At 61.7% G+C, this 18,652-nt stretch overlaps 2 protein-coding genes across 5 annotated transcripts in view; one reads left to right on the top strand and one right to left on the bottom strand.

Moving 5' to 3' along the window:
- The window catches only part of DUOX2 (dual oxidase 2), a 72,911-nt gene that overhangs the window by 18,528 nt on the left and 35,731 nt on the right, over window positions 1–18,652 (top strand). For 2 of the 3 annotated variants that reach the window (XM_075897467.1, XM_075897466.1), the window contains exons 7-9: window positions 13,470–13,580; window positions 16,551–16,634; window positions 17,349–17,513. In XM_075897467.1, the coding sequence (XP_075753582.1) occupies window positions 13,470–13,580; window positions 16,551–16,634; window positions 17,349–17,513 (360 nt within the window). Of the gene's footprint in view, window positions 1–11,634; window positions 11,890–13,469; window positions 13,581–16,550; window positions 16,635–17,348; window positions 17,514–18,652 lie in introns of those variants that run through there. The other variant, XM_075897468.1, reaches the window with a different exon arrangement.
- On the bottom strand, window positions 1,818–11,706 carry DUOXA2 (dual oxidase maturation factor 2). 2 transcript variants are annotated; one of them, XM_075897470.1, is made up of 7 exons: window positions 11,623–11,706; window positions 9,657–9,822; window positions 8,237–8,294; window positions 6,840–6,974; window positions 6,119–6,332; window positions 5,114–5,328; window positions 1,818–3,857 (listed from the first exon to the last, which is right to left on the bottom strand). In XM_075897470.1, exons 2-7 carry the CDS (start codon window positions 9,801–9,803, stop codon window positions 3,658–3,660), a joined length of 969 nt encoding a protein of 322 aa, XP_075753585.1. In that variant the 5' UTR covers window positions 9,804–9,822; window positions 11,623–11,706; the 3' UTR covers window positions 1,818–3,657. The 2 variants fall into 2 exon arrangements, with proteins under 2 accessions (XP_075753585.1, XP_075753584.1); XM_075897469.1 differs by lacking the exon at window positions 11,623–11,706 and having other exon boundaries at window positions 9,657–11,264.

The raw sequence follows: 18,652 nt of genomic DNA on the forward strand, positions 1-18,652 counted from the left end.
GAAAGCAGAGGAGTCGGATGCAGTCTGGCTGGTGATGGGGCTCTATGCACCAGGCTGGTTCATGCCCAGGCTCTGGGGCGTGCGGCTGAAACCAAGCGGCCCACAGGTGGGAGATGGTGAGTCTCAGCCGTGTGTAACTCAGCCAGAGCAGGGCAGCCAAGACACTGCCTTGACCTTAGGACCCTCCTTTGGCCAGAGCTCAAGTCCTGCTGCAGCCCAGGGAGAAGATATTGCTCCAAGAATTTTTATAATGGAAAGCGTTCATCAGCCTCAGAGCAGGGCTTTCTGCTGCCCCCGCTCCCCCCAGCCTCTGTCTTGCTCCTACCAGGCCAGAGAGCTTCTGGCTCATGTCCTCTGTGTGGACGTACGTGGGCCCCCCACCCTTAACTGGCCTTTCCAGAGAGGTTGCCACCTGCCAGTCACCGCCGGGCTTTCATCTCAGCCCTGGGCGTCGGGGCAGAGCAGAAGGTACGGCACTGCCTTTTAGACGTTGGACTGTTACAGTTCAGGCAGCAAAGTGTGTGTGTGTGTGGGGGGGGGGTTTGCGGGCTGCCGAGTAAGTGCCTCCCAGTGCCCATCCCACCTCTGAGTGCTGTGAGTAAACAAATCCAGCATCCTTCTCGGAAGGTTTGTGGCTCATGGGCGTAACAAGGAAGCAGGCAGCCCGGTCCCAGCTAAAGAGAAGAGGCTGGCAGTGAATCAGGCTACGCCCTGCAGCTCTGTGGCAATAACACCCGTCTCAGGACGGCTGCTGCCCTTTCTTCTCCTGCGTCACTCCAGGAACGTTTGCCATGTGCGGCTCTGGGGCTCCTTGTCCATTGGACAAGGAAGCAGGCAGCCGGGGACGGTTAAAAGGAAGTGGCTGGCAGGGAATCGGGCAGTGCCTATCAGCTGTGGAGATAACACCGCTTGCAAGGCTGCTGCCTCTCCTTCCAGCCCTGAGCCTGGATGAGCCTGTTGACAGATGATCTAGCTCCCGGTACTGCAGAGGTGTCCAGAATGATGTCACCCCAGCCTTTGATACCTGGGACCAGGAAACTGTCTCCACTCTTCATGGGATCCCTGCACTGCAGCTCCCCCACCCAACAAGGACTTTTGCCATTGGCAATGCCCCTCGTAGGGGCCACAGGTCAGAGACGCACAGCTTCAGGCAGGAGGAGGCCCACTCTGCAGCTGGCAAAGCTGAGGGGAGGCACCAAGAAGCAGGGACATAGTGTGCTTGTGACTCAGGTCCAGGTCCTCCAGGCCGTTACATGCCTAGTGACTTCGGTGGCATGGAGGAGCCTTTTGGTTTGGGCCTGAGAGACTGGGGACGAGACAGTCTGTGGTCCTCAGGCTTTCTACCACCTTACAGCCTCTGACTGCTGGGTCTGCTGGGGTCCTTCTCAGACCCCAGGATCTGTATTCCCTCTAATTCTTTCCATCCGTGTGCAGGATAAATTTTGTCATGTGCACCAAGGCAGATGTGCACTACAATAGAAACATGCTGCTGGCTGTGGGCACTTTGCAAATCAGACGTGTGGCATGTGAGTCTCTCCTGGGTTCACCTTACAGGGGACCCTGGCCAGGAGAATTAGAGGAGCCCCTGGGGTTGAGGACCAGTGGGAATTATGCTCCTAACTCACTTAGGCTCTGTAGAAAATCCCATCTCACTTCTGCTTCAGCATGAGTCATTGGGCACCTGCTGGGTGGTGGCTTTCAGGCGCCTTTGAGGAAGTGAAAAAGACAGGAGAGGGCAGCCCCTGGCAGCGGTGATCCGCCCGTGGGCATGGCGGGAGGTGCAGCCTCCATTGCTAGAAATGCCATGGAGCTGGCCCAGCCACCCAGAAAAGGTCAGGAGCCGGCTGGTGGCTACACTTCTATTGTTTTATTACAATGTTCTCAGCATAAATACACAAACTCCAAAACTCGCTCGGACGCATCACCAGTCCCATGCGCACAGACGCCGAAATGCATCAAGGACCGTCCAATAAATAGTGCTCAGCCCAGCCCCGGGGAGCCAGCCCAGGGTGGCTGGACACGGCGTCACGTGCCACCTGCCCTCGGACCAGCGCGGCCCAGGGAGCCAGGCCTCCGCGGGGCTGCCAGCCGCAGCGCTCTTGGCTTGAGCTGGGACGCAGCTCGCTTGAGGGCAGGGCCAGGTTCTGCAGAAGGAGCCGAGCCTGGTCAAACCTGCTGCTGGGCTTTGGTGCGGCCCAGCTGAATAGGGGTTCAGAGCCTGGAAGAAGAGTCTCTCAGGAAGCCAGTCGCCATGGCGACGTGGCAAGCTCCCGCCTGCCTGTATTCCTGCTCCTAGCAGAGGGACCCCCCCGTCCCCCAACATGGAGAGTCCCCCAGGCTGCTGTCTGTCAGACAGTCAGGTGCGCCATGGCGACCACTTGCCTGTGGGCCCCAGGCCCTGTCTAAGTGTCTCCTGCCCGTGGGCACCTGCTCGGCCCAGTCAGGGCCCCTCCTGCAAGGACTCAGATGACCCAAAGGCATGTACAGAGGGTTGGCCCCGGGGTGGTGGCTCACAGAGCCAGAGAGGGGGCCGCGGGGTCTCCGGAAGCAGTAGGTGATGGGGAGGCAGGTGCCCAAGGGGAACAGCGAGCTGGCTCTGCAAGGGGCAAGGCCCTGGGTGTGACCTAGGGTGTGAGAACCAGGCTACAGCAGGGTGGGCTGGTCTAACACAAACGACTGTCCGGGGCCAGCGAAGCTGTGGGAGCAGGGATGTGGCTGTGGCATTAGGGGGCATTCAGTGTGGTACCCAACCAGTGCATCTATTCTTGCTCTAGTGCTGGTCTCTTGCCTGGCACAGGCCGGAGAACACCACCCCGGTGCCTTGAGCCCAATCACATGTGTTGCGTCAGTGCGGGTGGGGTGGGTCGGTGGCCTGTGACAGGCAGGAGGACAGAGTGGCTGGCCATGATGTTCCCTTCTGGCTTTCAAGGCCCAGAAAGGCGCCAGTCGGAACCTCCCCGGGCCAGACAGACTCCCCTCCCTTGTGATGTGGCTGGCTTAGCCCCCCGGCCGTCGGCTCTTGGGCTGCCTATCACGACAGGGTTGAAGCCGTTAATAGGCGAAGCTGCTCCCCAGGAAGGTACATCTCGGCCCTTCCTGGCAGAGCCTTAGTGCAAATTAGAAAGCAACAGTCTGGATAATTGCTCATTGAACATACTAAAGATCTTCCGTGTTCTCCATACGGGGTTTGCCCTTGCAGGCTGGGACGGAGCATACTGGATGCCAGTATTATTTCAGTCCCTCTTGCTAGATCTGAATGTGCCTCACACCCTGCGCATGGGGGTCTCGGACCCTCCAGGCGAGATCTCTCCCGCTCGTGGGTTCGGGCGGGAGTGCAGCACGAGGATTTTGACCTGATTCCAGAAAGGGGGCAGGAGCTAGAAGAAGAACGCTCCTGGGAACCCATCTGAGCAGAGCGACGATGCAGATCAACACTGCAAACACTCTGCGGGCTAAGGCCCCGCCGGCCCCTGCCCTTTCTCCTGGAGAGGAGATGAACTGAGAGGGGTCTCAGGCCAGCTGAGGCATTTGCTGATTTCAGAGGTGCCGGCAGGGCATGCGAATTCAAGCCCCATGGGGAACTGGAAAAGGATCTGCCTCCACGGTGCTCTGCTCCTCCTGTCTTGGGACCAGGGAGGCAGGGAGCCGGAGTTGCCTCTAGACAGCCTTGATGGTCATGGCAAAGTTGTCATACACTGTCTTCGTGCTTGTCTGGAAGTGGGGGTTGGTGTACACTTCCCCCAGCATCATGTCCCCTTCCTCTTCGTCCTCACTCAGATCGAAGAAGGCTCTCAGCACCCTCGGCCGGAGGTAGTGCAGCACCACCACGACCCCCCCAATCAGGAAACACAGCAAGCCTGGAAGACACAAGCAAGGCACGCACACTCAGCAACCTTCCCTACTGTGCAAGAAGGACCCCTCACCCCACCCCACCCCAAGCAGCATGTCCCTCCTGGAGGACGACAGCTCACATCCAGCCAGCAGCGGGGGACACACATCAGCTTCCACCCAGCTGACACTCCCATGTGTATTCTGACAAGCCTGGGGGAATGGACCGCAGATGGGGCAATGCAGAACCTAGCACCATCCAGGGCTGCCTGGGACAGCGAGTACCAGCAGAGCTCTGCCTATAGCCTGCTCAGCAGAGCTGTCTCAAGAATGACAGAGGGTTGGAGCAATTCCCTCTAATTTTTTCCACTCATGTGGAATAAATTTTGTTATGTGCACCAAGGCATGTGTTAATGTGCACCACCAGTAGAAACACATGCTGCCGGTGTGGGAAGCTGTGGGCGCTCTGCTAATCATTCAAACAAAAGCTAGATAAATTCATGGAGGACAAGTCCATCAATGGTGATTAGCCAGGTGGACAGGAATGTGTCCCTAGTCTCTGATTGTCAGAAGCTGGGAATGTGTGACAGGATGGATCACTTGATGGTCACCTGTGCTGTTCATTCCCTCTGGGGCACCTGGCACTGGCCACTGTTGGCAGACAGGATACTAAACTAGATGGACCTTCGGTCTGACCCAGTGTGCCCCTTATTAATCTCTCCTGGGAGGACATCCAAACGCTCAGCTTACAGGGAACACTGGTTGGGGGGGATTTTAATGTTTTTTCCTTTTGATTTTTAAATTCCCTGTGATTTTTTTTAAATGACCAAAAAAACAAAATAAAAAATTGGTTCTTTAAAAAAAAAACTGTTTTCAGATTAAGAAAAAACCGTTGATTTTTCAGTTTTTAAAAAGAGGCTTTGAAAACCCCAACCAATTTTTTTCCAAAACCGCCAAAATGTTTTACCCCCAAATCAATATTTTTTACCAAAACGTTTTCCGTTCAGGGGTTTCGGTGAAAATGTCAGGCATGTCACTCACAATCAAACACATCCAATGGAAAAACCCGCCATTGATCTGCCCCATGGAGGAGGGGGCGGGACTGCAGAGCACAGAGCAGTGTGGCGAGAGTCACAACTTGTGGCTCTGACCCTTGCGGTTCGGCTGTGAGGGACTTGGAACTGGACAAGAAGCAACTACATGAGGTGAATCTGCCTCCCCCCCGTCCTCAGTGACCTGGTCTCCCCTAGCGCCACATCCCACCCAGAGCAATGGGGATGCCTACTTGTTGCAAGCGTGAGCCAGAAGGATGCCCCATAGACAGTGTGCAAGGAGACTGGGCCAAACTGGATGGTGCACAGGGGGGAGTTCCCGATGGTGGAGAAGGACAGCAGCGAGAAGATCATGAAGATCCCTGTGACCAGGCTCATGTAGCCGCCGTAGACCAGGACTGGCATGGAGAACAGCATGTTGGAAATGAGCCAAGCACAAAACGCCACCCTGGTGGGACGAGAGAGGCCACAAGAAGATCAGATCCACCCGGAGCCACCGACCGAGAGCCGGCTCCAGTCTTGTAACCCCCTCCCTGCCTGAACGCTTGCCTCCAGGCTGCTCCTGGCCTTCCCCAGGACAACACACTGGGTGCCCCTCCCGGCTTCCATGGGCCAAGCCAGAGGGGCTGCAGGTGTGGACAGAACGTGGCTCCCTCTTGTGGGACGTGGCTGTTCCTCCATAGGGGAAGGGGCGGCTTTTTGCCATCAGCCGGCAAAGGGCTGCGAGGCGCTGAAAGCCAGGCCAGGCAGGCTGAGGGAAGAGGCAGAGGGCAGAGAATCCTCCCGCAGGGATGGGGTCCACCCCCAAATCCATGTCACAGGACGGCTCCAAGTCCCATTGGAAGGACTCTCTCCAGGCTCCCCCGTCTGCCCAGCCCCAGTGGAGTTCACCCGCAGTCTCTCCACCCGCTCGCGCTTCCTGCACAAAGGCCACAGGCGCCAAGATTTCCCTAAACAGGAGCCTGATGTTGGGTGCCTCCATGTGCATCTACGGAGTGTTCCGTAGCCCCCGTGACCTCCCCCTGGCATCCGCAGGGCCTGGCTCCTGCTGCATTGTTAGTGGGAATGGACTGATTGGGGGGCGAAGGGGAGCAGGCCTGCTCCCAGGGTGGGGCAGGCCGGCACTGACTTCCAGGCTCTCCCGGCACAGCGGGCTCTGTTACAAACCCATCCGATTGGAGCAGGCCTGGCCCACCCCCCAGCCCAGCTGGCTCCCCGGGCAGGAGAAGGGGGCTCACCACATGGTTGCGGACGCGTAGTGGCCGGAGATCCTGTACTGGTTGTGCACACTGCAAGGGCTCTGCTGGGTGAACTTCTCTGCCACGTAGAGGATGGGGCTGGGCAGCCCCTTCTCCAGGCTGTCCCTGTAGGCCTGGTCGTAATTCTCTCCGAAGCGCCAGGCAAAGTGCTCGTTGTAGCTGATGGTTTCGTTGATCTGGTTCACGGGGTTCCCTGCAGCAAAGGGAAGCGGCGTGTCAGCTTCGGGGCAGAGCGGGAATTCCGCCGAGCGTGGGGATCCAGGGGGCTTAGCCGTAACCGAGGGGCCAGGGCTACTGTGGAGCCAGCCTGCCCTGGGGGAGATCACGCTGGGAATACGAGCAGCCCCGCAGTCTCCCCTCCCAAGGCCGACCAGTTCTGGTGGGCTGTGTGTCAGCCCAGAATCAGACATCGGGCAGTTACCATGGTGGGCAGCTGCCCTCTTCTGACCAGAGATCGGCCTGATGGTACAGGCAGCTTCCCCCCACCTCACAGGGCCTGGGAGGTCCAGCAAGCAGACTGATACCCAGCATGCACTGGGAGCCAGGGATATACAGGGCTCCTGCAGCTGGTGGTGGAGTTAGGTGAGGGCCAACGGCTCCGGTGCCTAGTCAGGGCTGGGAACAGGAGAGAGACCCTCCCCCAGGCTGCGCACAAGAGACGTGTCGCACGGGCAGATGCACCCTAGTTTTGCACACTCACCTACTAACGTGACATTGATGCCTCCCAGGCCGACGTGCAGGCCGACGTCGGCGTTCACCACGGCGTTGCTGAAGGATTTGTAGGAGGTGTTCGCCCTCACCCAGCCGGTCTCCCAGTCCCCGGTGAACTGCACAGCTGGGAGGGAAGAGGAATTATGGGCGGAGTTAGTTGGGGGGGGCTTGACTAGCTTCTCACCCCCCTTACACGTAGCCCATTTGGGGATCCTGTTCCCATCCTCCCCCCGCAGACCGGATTGCCTGGCCCTGTGGCATGTAGATGCAGGGAAGAGCCCTCACATTTTAGATCCAGAGGCTCACGCCGACTAGGGCATGTTCCAGCAGGACCCGGCCGTGGAACAAAGCACAGTGGCTGGGCGGCCTAGTGGAGAGAGCGCGGCCCTGGAAGCCCCACGCTCTCAGCTTGTCAGAGCTCTAAAGCTGGGGCAGACACAGACTCTAGAGGTAGCTGTACTGCCGGGGGATGGGGGAGCTGGAGGTGGGGTGGTCTGTAAAGGGCCACCTGAGATGCAACATTCGGAGGAAATGCCCCAGGGCAGATGCTGAGAGTTGCAGGACTTGGGGCTTTGCTCCCTGAGCCCTCCCCCTTTCCTCCTCCCCCCGATACTGGCAGGGGCTCACAGAACCAGAGTCGCTATCTATGGCATCCAGACTGGGTTTCCAAGGATGCCAGACAGAGCAATTCTTGGCTGCGGCTCTGAAAACGCTTCATTATTCTTGTGTTCCCAAGCAGCACTGGGCCGTCTCGTTAGGCTGAGAGCACGTGGCAGCTCTCCAGTGCTTCGGGACTGGGGAGCTGCCTCCCACCCCTTCTCTGAGAGCCAGTCTCCTGCATTTCCCCAGTGCGCTCCCGTGTCCCCTGGGATGTAAAGATGGCAGGGACCAATCCCTGGGGCTATCGGGTGCCGCCTTTACAAACAGGGCTCCAACCATGCTCAGCCCCGATGGGCTGTTCCCATAGTGTGGGCAGGTCTGTGTGCGTGCACCACTGCCCTCTACTGGCTGGAATCAGAACTGCTCAGCTGTGTGTCATAGGCCCCCTACTGCTTACAGCCAGTCTCCTGGCTGTAGAGCTCACATGAGGGGCTGCATGTTTTGGCTCTGGGGGGATTTGATTTTGAGTCTCTGAGAAGCTCCAAGTGGCCACAGAGGGCAGAAGAGTGACAGCCTCTATCCTCCTCGATGGCCGTGTGATTATTAAAATATGATTGATCCCATTATAGAGATGGGGAAACTGAGGCCCAGGCAGGTTATGTGACTTGTCTAGGAATGGAACCCAAACTTCCCCAATGAGCACATCCCACAGCCTCCCAGCCAGGAAGTGCCCCTGCTCTGGAGCACGGCCCCATGCGTTCCAGGACAGAGGGAGGGAGCACTTACCAACAATCACCACCCCGATGAAGAGGCTGAGAATAACCCGGAGCAGCCAATACAACCTCTGTGGGGAGACAGACGGACCAGGGTCAGCGGTGAGGAGTGGCCACCAAGTCCTCACTTCTCTCCCCTGCCAGCGAATGCAACCCAACCACTTCCAAGGAGCAAAGGCAGGAGGAAGCCGTAAGCTCCTGGGGCGGGACAGAGGCTTGCAGGTGTTTGTGCAGCACCTAGCACCCACCTGGAGCTGGGCTCCAAGCCCTACTCCAGCACAAACAGCAACCAATCACATCTCAGCAAAACTGCTGCCAGGTGGGAGGGGCCAGGGCTTGAGTAGCAGCAGGTGCAGCCTCTCAGAGGGGAGGGGTAAATGCGGGCTGTGAGGGACCCGGAATGGGACTAGCAGGGGACTGTAGGGCGGGGATGTGGTCCCTGGTAGGGCTGTGAAACTGGACGGACAAAGGGCAGAGCTGGGGTGCCTTGGCAGAGCTGGGGCGATGGACTGGCAGGGGGCAGTGGGGCAGGGCTGGGGTGCCCCGGCAGGAATGGGATACTGGACTGGCAGGGGCAGGGCTGTGTGCCTTTGCAGAGCTGTGGAGCAGGAATAGTAGGGGGCCTTGGCAGTGCTGTGGGGCAGGAATAGCAGAGGCTGTGGGGCAGGAATAGCAGAGGCTGTGGGGCAGGGCTGTGGGGCAGGAATAGCAAGGGGCCTTGGCAGGGCTGTGGGGCAGGAATAGCAGAGGCTGTGGGGCAGGAATAGCAGGGGGCCTTGGCAGGGCTGTGGGGCAGGAATAGTAGAGGCTGTGGGGCAGGAATAACAGAGGCTGTGGGGCAGGGCTGTGGGGCAGGAATAGCAAGGGGCCTCGGCAGAGCTGTGGGGCAGGAATAGCGGAGGCTGTGGGAATAGCAGAGTCTGTGGGGCAGGTCTGTGGGGTAGGAATAGCAGGGGACCTTGGCAGGGCTGTGGGGCAGGAATAGCAGAGGCTGTGGGGCAGGAATAGCAGGGGGCTTCGTCAAGGCTGTGGGGCAGGAATAGCAGAGTCTGTGGGGCAGGAATAGCAGGGGACCTTGGCAGGGCTGTGGGGCAGGAATAGCAGAGGCTGTGGGGCAGGAATAGTAGGGGGCTTCGGCAAGGCTGTGGGGCAGGAATAGCAGGGGACCTTGGCAGGGCTCTGGGGCAGGGCTGTGGGGCAGGAATAGCAGAGGCTGTGGGGCAGGAATAGTAGGGGGCTTCGGCAAGGCTGTGGGGCAGGAATAGCAGGGGACCTTGGCAGGGCTGTGGGGCAGGGCTGTGGGGCAGGAATAGCAGAGGCTGTGGGGCAGGGCTGCGAGCCGGGCAGGGCTGGGCAGGGGGTCAGTGTCTTTCCCCCAATGCGCCCCCGCCGGTGATGGCCTGGGGGCAGGCGGAGCGGGAGCGGAGACTTACGGCGCGTCCGCGGATCCCGGGCAGGATGAGCAGGAAGCTGAGGGCCAGCGAGAGGAAGACCGCGATGACGATGATGGAGCCAACGTCGAACACGAAGGGCTTCCTCGCTTGCGGGTAGAAGTTGTAGATGCCATTGAAGAGAGTCATGGTGCGGGCGGCAGGGATCCTGCGCGGGAGAGGCGGCCTTAGCGGGGCCCAGCCGGAGCGGGCTGCCCGCGTCCCCCCGCTGCGCCCACCCCCGCTGCCTCTGCGCGCCGGAGCCGGGCCAGGGGACGCGCCTGCGGGGATGGGACCCGCTGGGGGTGGCGCCGGGGCAGCGAGGCGGGGGACGAGGCTCCGCACCAAGCCCCGCTGCCCTCCAGCCCCGGCAGGCCTGCCCCAGGCTGGGCTGGGTCCGTGGGCGCAGCCGGTGCGGGCAGAGCGGAGCCCGGTCTCCAGAGAGTGCGCCCAGCTCCCCATGCCCTGCGCAGCAGCCCAAGTGCGGGATCGTGCCCCTCCTGGGGCGCCAAGCGGCGGCGGCGGGGGTGGGAGAGACAAAGGACCGATCAGCTCTGCGCTCCCGGCAGTGGGCAGGAGCTGGCCTTTCCCAAGGCTGCCTAGGAGATTTAGGCACCTAGCTGCCACCAGAAATCGCTGCATGTTGCAGGAAGCCCCTGGGACCGGTGCGCAGCAGAAGGGAAACTGACGGAAGAGGGAGACTGGCTGCAAAGGGGTGTCGGCCGGACGGGGCCGAGCGAGGGAACGGGACAGTCTAATCGCCCAGCGAGCCGGGAAACGCTCGGAGCGGGAGCATGAGCAGCCGAGCGGGCTGATTGCGCCCGGGCGCCCGCAGCGCGTTTATGGGTTTGTCTACACGGCGAAATTGACTGCAATTGCTACTGTGCAATCAACGGCACAATAGCGCCTCGCCTCCTGAGCGGGCTCGTCCAGAAGCGAAGGCACTTTATTGCAGAATAACAAAGGTACTTCCCAAGCGGAATAAAATCGATTTGACTCCGGAGCCAGGATTCCACCAGCGCTTTTCAGCTCAATACCCCGTGTAGACAAACTGGGGGTAGAGCCCCCTTGCCCTTCTCAGGCAGGGGCTGCGGTAGGGGGAGTACTGGCGGGCACTATGCAGCAGAAATCTGCGCAGGACCCGCGCACCGGCCCCCACCTCATCCTGCGCTTTAAAAAAATCCCAGCCCCTGCTCCGGATGAACCTAATCCGCCGTCACCGGGAGCTGCCTTTGGCCTGACAACGTTTCCCGAAGGAAAAGGGGGTTTCGTTTAAAAATCGTGTTTCCACTGGAAAAGAGAATCGCCATCGAATCGATTTCAAAGCCAAGCGCCGCTTTTCCCTCGCTTCCGCGGCCGTGGGGCGGTTTGAAAACTTTTTTTTACAACTATGTTTGGATGCGGGTTTCCAGCCCGGGGCTCTGGGATGTGACACTCTCGGGTTTTCCAGTCTCCCCTCCCCCGGGGGTGAGGGGTAGCGGAGCGGTACCCAGTGGGAGCCGAGAACGCTGCGGCTCCGCCAGGCTTCCAAGGCGCTTTGGGAAGTGAAGAGGGAAGAAGAGCAAAGCGAGGAGAGCCAAGCCGGCTGGGACGCCACAGGGACCCGGCGGGAGCGAGGGGGGAGGGATGAAAAACCAAACCCCGATGGTTGGAGGGCCGGGGGGGGGGGGGGGGGGGGGTGAAAACGGAATCCGATTTCGCTCCGATTCCGGTTTGGCCCGTTCCTGCCAAACGCGAGCTCGGACCGTTCTCCCCGGGCAGGGTCTGCGGGCTAGCGGGGCGCCCGACGGCAAAGCCAAGCGAGGACACCCCGTCCCCAAAGGCTTCCCCGTCCTTGCGCGCAGCCCCCGCACAGGCGGGCCAAGGGGCTGCGGGCCGTGGCGAGGGGAGCCCCAGGCGGGACCCTGCCGCCGGGGCAGCCCGGCGCGTTTGGGGCGCATCTCCCCGCTGCCTGGAGCCCCTCGCTTACCTGTCCGGGAAGGCAGCGCTGAAGGGCCGGCAGTGCGGGCAGCAGCCCGGGGGCCGCGCTCTTATAGCCCGGCCGCCGACCGCCGCCCCCCGCCCGGGGATGCCCCCCGGCTGCGGGGGCAGGTGACTATGCAAATGAGGCCGCTAGGCCCCGCCCCCCGCGCTGCCACCCGGGCGCAGGTGCCGCCCAGCGCCACTTCGCCGGAGCCCGGCCAGGCAGCAGCGCGGAGCGCGGCGCGGTCCCACACCCCTGGCGCGCTGCGGGCAGGTGAGTGCGCGGCCCGCCTGGGGCCGGGGCCCGCGGGCGCTGGAGGTGCCGTCTCGGGATGCACCTGTCGAGGGTCCGGCCGGGCGCTAGCGGCGCGGGGCCCGCAGGACGCCGCCAGGGGGCGCCGCGCCCCGGCCGGTTCACACGCGGGAGCCCAGCTGGGAGTCTCCGGGGAGAACCGCGCCGCGCCGCCCGGACCCTGGAGCCGGCCCGGACAGCCGCTGCCCCCTCCCGGCGCGGGCCGCTCTGCTGCCCTGCCCCCCCCCCCCCCCCCTTGCATCTTGGCCACCGGGACGCTTCGCCCTCCCGCCCGTCCCCTGCCTCCTGGCTGCGCCGCGGATCCGCCAGGCTGTGCCCTGGCCGGGGGAGGCGGGTCCTGAGTCCCGGGGGCTCCCTGGAGCCCGGAGCCCGGAGCCCGTCCCTCCCAGCCGTGCGGCGAGCTGCCCCGGGCCCTGCGGGGGGAATCTGGGACAGTTCTTCGGACTCGCGGGCGGGGCCTCGGCCAGCTCAGCCCGCCCAGCCGCCGGGGCTCCGGCCGGGCAGGCGCTGATCCCTGGAGATGCAGCCCGAGGGGGCTGGATGCGCCCCCAGGCAGACGCCGAAAGCAGCCACGGGGCGGCGTCCTGCGGCGGGAACAACCCTGGGCGCTTGGCGGCAGAGCCGGAGCTGAGCCCAGCGGCCCGGAGCTGTCCAGCCCGCGCCCTGCTTAACTCGGTGGAGGCTCGCTGGTCGCGGGGGGGGGCTGGCAGCGAACCGAGCCTCCCCCGCCAGGCTCTGTGGCTCCCGCAAGGGGGGTGAGTGGCTGGGGACGCTGCTCCCTTTTCAGTGCACAGGGAGGGCAGATTGGGGCTTGTTTCGGCGGAGAGGGGACATAGTGGCAGCGTCCAAGCGCCTGGAAGGGCGCTCCAAGGAGGAGGGGAAGCGTGTTCCCTTGGCCTCCGGGGACAGGCCGCGAAGCAACGGGCTCACACCGCGGTAGGAGGTTTCAATGAGACTGCTGCTCAGAACTGGACCTCATGGGCGGACACGATGGACACCCGTGGGCAAGAGGCCTGATTTCAAATCCTGACCCGGATCTGGCCTGTCAGGAGGGGAGCCACCTAAGCTGGCCCGTGGGAGCTGCCAGTGAGACGTGCGCCCCATCTCAGAGATGGGCACCTATGCCCAGGCCTGCCGTGGGGAAGCCAGCTCTTAGGGCATGTTATTTGAGGAGGAGCAGCTCTTTTGCACCTGTTAGCCTAATGGTTCAGGCACCTGCCTGGGCTAGAGGAGATCTCCCAGTTCATGCCACCACCACCCACCCATGGGGAGAAGGGATTTGAACAGGGATCTCCCAGTTGCGGCTCTAACCACTAGGCTACAGGATCTCCTGACATGGGGCTTCCTCTGTCTCTCCTGTTTCCACCATGGATAAGTGATGAAAATCTGAGTGGAGCTGGATTCTGGGTATCCCACATCCTGTGTGTGTCCTGTAATCCGCAAGTTAGAGTCCTCTTGCCCTCTGTACCACACTGCGGCTTCCTGAGGGTTAGAAATTCTTTGCAGAGCATCAATTCACCTGCTTTCTTCTCTGTTTGCAGAGGCATCAGTTGGACCATCTGCCAGGAAAAAGACAAGAGTCATGGCCAGGGCTAAAACTTGGATCCTGACCTTGGTTGTGTTGCTCTTCTCTGGGACGTGGGGCACAGTGGGTAAGTACCAACCATTCCCCTACACACACACACACACACACACACACACACACACTCCCCCAACCATTGGTTGTTACACACACACACACACACACACACACACACAGAGTCCCCCACCCATTGGTAGTTACTGACATATTAGAAGGTCCCACATTTTCTCACTTCCCTTTGGACTTGGTTGATTAGAAAGAATCCACCGCCCAAGGCCGTGTTGCGTGGGGGAGGAGGGTGGTGCTGACAAGGGTGTGCCTTGGCAGGGCTCCGCTGTGTGTGTGAATAGTGTTGTGTGGGTGGGCTCTGCGGAGTGACTGTCACTCTGCGGGGGTCCCATGCAGCGAGTGGGAGATGTTGCGCACTCTGTAGGCTGTGACTGGTTAGTAAGATCTGGCGTTGCTATCGTTTACTCACAGCCCTGGGATCTGATTGGCTGGGGGGGGGGGGGGGGCGTGTTACACGCTGAGAGGTAAAGGCAGCAGAGGGAGCTCCGTGCTGGCAGTGTGAGGCACAGGACGGCCGGGCTACCAGGACACCCTTCTGGGCCCCTCGCACATTTTGTTTGAAATCTCAGAAGCCGGTGTCAATTTGCCCCAGCTGTGACCAAACCTGGATCCCACTTCCTGGGCTCGGCGCCCACCTCCCCTAACAGCCGCCACTCCCGCTGTGCCACCCAGCCGGGCTCGGCACCCACCTCCCCTAACAGCCGCCACTCCCGCTGTGCCACCCAGCCGGGCTTGGCGCCCACCTCCCGTAACAGCTGCCACTTGCGCTGTGCCACCCAGCCGGGCTCGGCACCCACCTCCCCTAACAGCCGCCACTCCCGCTGTGCTACCCAGCCGGGCTCAGTGCCCACCTCCCATAACAGCCGCCACTCCCGCTGTGCCACCCAGCCAGGCTTGGCGCCCACCTCCCGTAACAGCTGCCACTTGCGCTGTGCCACCCAGCCGGGCTCGGTGCCCACCTCCCATAACAGCTGCCACTCCCGCTGTGCCACCCAGCCGGGCTCGGTGCCCACCTCCCATAACAGCCGCCACTCCCGCTGTGCCACCCAGCCGGGCTCGGTGCACACCTCCCATAACAGCCGCCACTCCCGCTGTGCCACCCAGCCGGGCTCGGCACCCACCTCCCCTAACAGCCGCCACTCCCGCTGTGCCACCCAGCCGGGCTTGGCGCCCACCTCCCGTAACAGCTGCCACTTGCGCTGTGCCACCCAGCCGGGCTCGGCACCCACCTCCCCTAACAGCCGCCACTCCCGCTGTGCTACCCAGCCGGGCTCAGTGCCCACCTCCCATAACAGCCGCCACTCCCGCTGTGCCACCCAGCCAGGCTTGGCGCCCACCTCCCGTAACAGCTGCCACTTGCGCTGTGCCAACCAGCCGGGCTCGGTGCCCACCTCCCATAACAGCTGCCACTCCCGCTGTGCCACCCAGCCGGGCTTGGCGCCCACCTCCCATAACAGCCGCCACTCCCACTGTGCCACCCAGCCGGGCTCGGTGCCCACCTCCCATAACAGCCGCCACTCCCGCTGTGCCACCCAGCCGGGCTTGGCGCCCACCTCCCATAACAGCCGCCACTCCCACTGTGCCACCCAGCCGGGCTCAGTGCCCACCTCCCATAACAGCTGCCATTCGCGCTGTGCCACCCAGCCGGGCTCGGCGCCCACCTCCCCTAACAGCTGCCACTGGCTGTGACATAGTGGGAGGTAACTTGCTGGGGCCGTGAGTGACCTCCACTGGCTGCTGGCTGTAGCGCGGCCCAGTAGGGCAGGGAATGAGTCACTATGCAAAGGGGGCTCCAAACCTGTCTGACCAGCTACCCCCAGGGAGAGAAACAAAAGAAGGTGGAATGCCACCCCTGGCTGGGGGCAGGGCTGGACGAGAGTTAGTTAGTCTCTCTCTTGTATAATGGAGGAAGCAGCCTAGGCAACAGGCTGGGGTTTAGGAGCCCAGATCCCCTCATATCAAGGGGGGCTGAGGCATCCTAGGCCTGCCCTGTAACCAGATTACATCTGTGCTGTATCCTGGAGAGGCAATAAACTCCCTCTATTCTACTGGCTGGTGGAGTCTGTTCGGGGGTGCAGGAGATGGGGGAACCCCAATGCGCTGTCACACTCGCACTGTGCCACCCAGCTGGGCTCTGCGCCCACCTCCCCTAACAGCTGCCACTCGCGCTGTACCACCCAGCTGGGCTCTGCGCCCACCTCCCCTAACAGCTGCCACTCACGCTGTACCACCCAGCTGGGCTCGGCGCCCACCTCCCGTAACAGCCACTACTCGCGCTGTACCACCCAGCTGGGCTCGGTGCCCACCTCCCCTAACAGCCACTACTCACACTGTGCCACCCAGCTGGGCTCGGCACCCGCCTCCCCTAACAGCCACTACTCACGCTGTGCCACCCAGTTGGGCTCGGCGCCCGCCTCCCCTAACAGCCGCCACTCGCGCTGTACCACCCAGCTGGGCTCGGCACCCGCCTCCCCTAACAGCTGCCACTCGCGCTGTACCACCCAGCTGGGCTCGGTGCCCACCTCCCCTAACAGCTGCCACTCGCGCTGTACCACCCAGCTGGGCTCGGCACCCGCCTCCCCTAACAGCCGCCACTCGCGCTGTACCACCCAGCTGGGCTCGGCACCCGCCTCCCCTAACAGCCGCCACTCGCGCTGTACCACCCAGCTGGGCTCGGCGCCCACCTCCCCTAACAGCTGCCTCTCGCGCTGTGCCACCCAGCTGGGCTTGGTGCCCACCTCCCCTATCAGCTGCCACTCGCGCTGTACCACCCAGCTGGGCTCGGCGCCCACCTCCCCTAACAGCTGCCTCTCGCGCTGTGCCACCCAGCTGGGCTCGGTGCCCACCTCCCCTATCAGCTGCCACTCGCGCTGTACCACCCAGCTGGGCTCGGCGCCCACCTCCCCTAACAGCTGCCACTCGCGCTGTACCACCCAGCTGAACGTGGCCCTGGGGTGTGATGTTTTCACAGGTGCCCAGGAGAACATTCACTGGGAAGTGCAGCGGTACGACGGCTGGTACAACAACCTCCAGTACCACAGGCTTGGCTCTGCCGGTGAGTGCGGGCGTGTGGGAGGTCAGCGCTGGTGGCATGGTAGGGCCAGTGGCTTTGATGTCTCTGGTCACCATAGTCTCCTTTCTGAATGTGGCTTCTATTGACTTTCAATAAGTGTCTGTGCCAAATTCCCTTAAATATGTGGCTCCTATTGACATTTAACCAGTGTTGGTGCCTAAATCCCTTGGGCACGGGCTGCTGCTGATGTTCAAAGGTGGCTGGCACCAAACTCCCAGAGGCGATTTTTAAAATCCCACCTGCAGTCCCCCCAGAAACGCAAGTGGGCGACGCTTGTGGAACGTTGTTTATTTTGGCCCCGTCTCCGCCGGCCAGGGCTTGCCACGAGCGTTTGGGCAGGAGAGCAGCCCCAGCGCCCACCTGCCTTTGCCAGGGTCGTTTATTCCCTTTCCCCAAAGGAAAGAACCTCTCCCAGCCAAGGGACAGCTGCATCTGCAGGGGGCTTTGGTTTTCGTCAGTTACGGGGGGGGGGGGGTTCATGCTCCTGATGGACTTGGCCACACTAGGCCGAGATGTCTGTGCAATAGTGTGTAGCACACCCAGGCCCCGCTAGGTCTCTTTCCCAAACACTCCATCTGCCTCGTTCTCTCTCTCCCTTGAGATTTCCCAAGCCCCTTCCGGCCCCTTTCTCCGGATATGCTGCCCAGCACCCCGGGGCCCCATCTGCCCTGTAACCCGTTGCTGTTGTACCCCCAGGTTCCACGCTGCTGCGCCTCCTGCCGGCTAACTATGCCGACGGTGTGTACCAGGTGCTGGAGGAGCCGCACGTGCCCAACGCTCGCAAACTCAGCAACGCGGTTGCACAGGGGCCCTCGGGGCGGCCCTCCGTCGGGAACAGAACCGTGCTGGGCGTCTTCTTTGGTAAGCGTGGGCCGGCAAGGCAGCCTTCGGGCTATTTCTTCACTCCCGTCTTTGTGGTCCCTCTAGATCTCCTCCAACAAAGCCCCTGGTTAAACAGATTTCCAGAGCAAGAAACCAGACTGAGCAGAGCGCTGGGGGGTAGGAAAGGCTAAGCCACGGCCATGCGTAGGCACGAGGGTGGCAATGGGAGGCATGGCAGAGTGGGGGTGGCAACATCTCAGCCACAGTTGTTTGGAAACTTCCTTGTTTTATGATGCACCAATGGTGGACGTGGAGCTGCTACTCCCCAACAGACCCTTGTGTCCCTTACAGGCTCAATGGGGGGTTGGGTGCCTTTGAGACTCACAGCTGGGGCTCCCCTGGCCCCTCCACACTCTGCCTGGGAAGAATTCACTGGACACAGTCACGGCAGCGCAAGCGATTTACCGACCCGTCTCCCGGAGATTGTGACCCATGGAGTGTGAGGGATTCATGTAGCCCTGTACACAGAGGGTTAAAGATTTCCATCCTGAAACCCAGAGGGTGCTGTAGCTGCCGCAAACCCAAACCCTGTCCCCTCCGAAAGCAGAGAGGAAAAGCTACAGAGAGTTCCTGATGCACAAGGAAGCCCATGCACAAGGAAGTCCCTGCCCGGGGAATGGACGTAATGAATAGCCCAAGGCTCTAGCCCTCAGGGAGGACAATGACCTAAACCAAACACAGAAGTTCTAGCCCACACTGTGGAGGGGTGTGACGGGACACAGCACGGCCAGGGAATCTGAGGCCATTCCTCTCGGCAGGGGCGTGGTCAGCTCCTCGCCCCTGCCGTGCGCACCAGCGATTTCTTCCATTTGTCTGAGTCCGGTTTGGAAGCATAATCCCATCAGTATGTCCACACGGGCTGAGCAAACAGGCGGCAGGTTTCCCAGAAGCCAGGGGCCGTCTCGGGGGAACAGCAGGAGGAAATGGGAGTTGATATTATTTCCTTTAGTAACACTGTTCCAAGAAGCAAAGCAAAGACACGCTCACCGGGGCAGTCCCTCTTGCCCGGGGCAGTCAGCAGCGTCCCCATTGTTGGCTAGAGACGTGAATCAATCCATCGAGGTGGGGCCCAGTGCTGGCTGCTGGCAGAGGCTTCGGTCGGGATCTGTTCAATGTTC

The sequence above is a fragment of the Pelodiscus sinensis genome, chromosome 14 (assembly GCF_049634645.1).
Source record: "Pelodiscus sinensis isolate JC-2024 chromosome 14, ASM4963464v1, whole genome shotgun sequence".
In the NCBI taxonomy this organism is placed as follows: Eukaryota; Metazoa; Chordata; order Testudines; family Trionychidae; genus Pelodiscus; species Pelodiscus sinensis.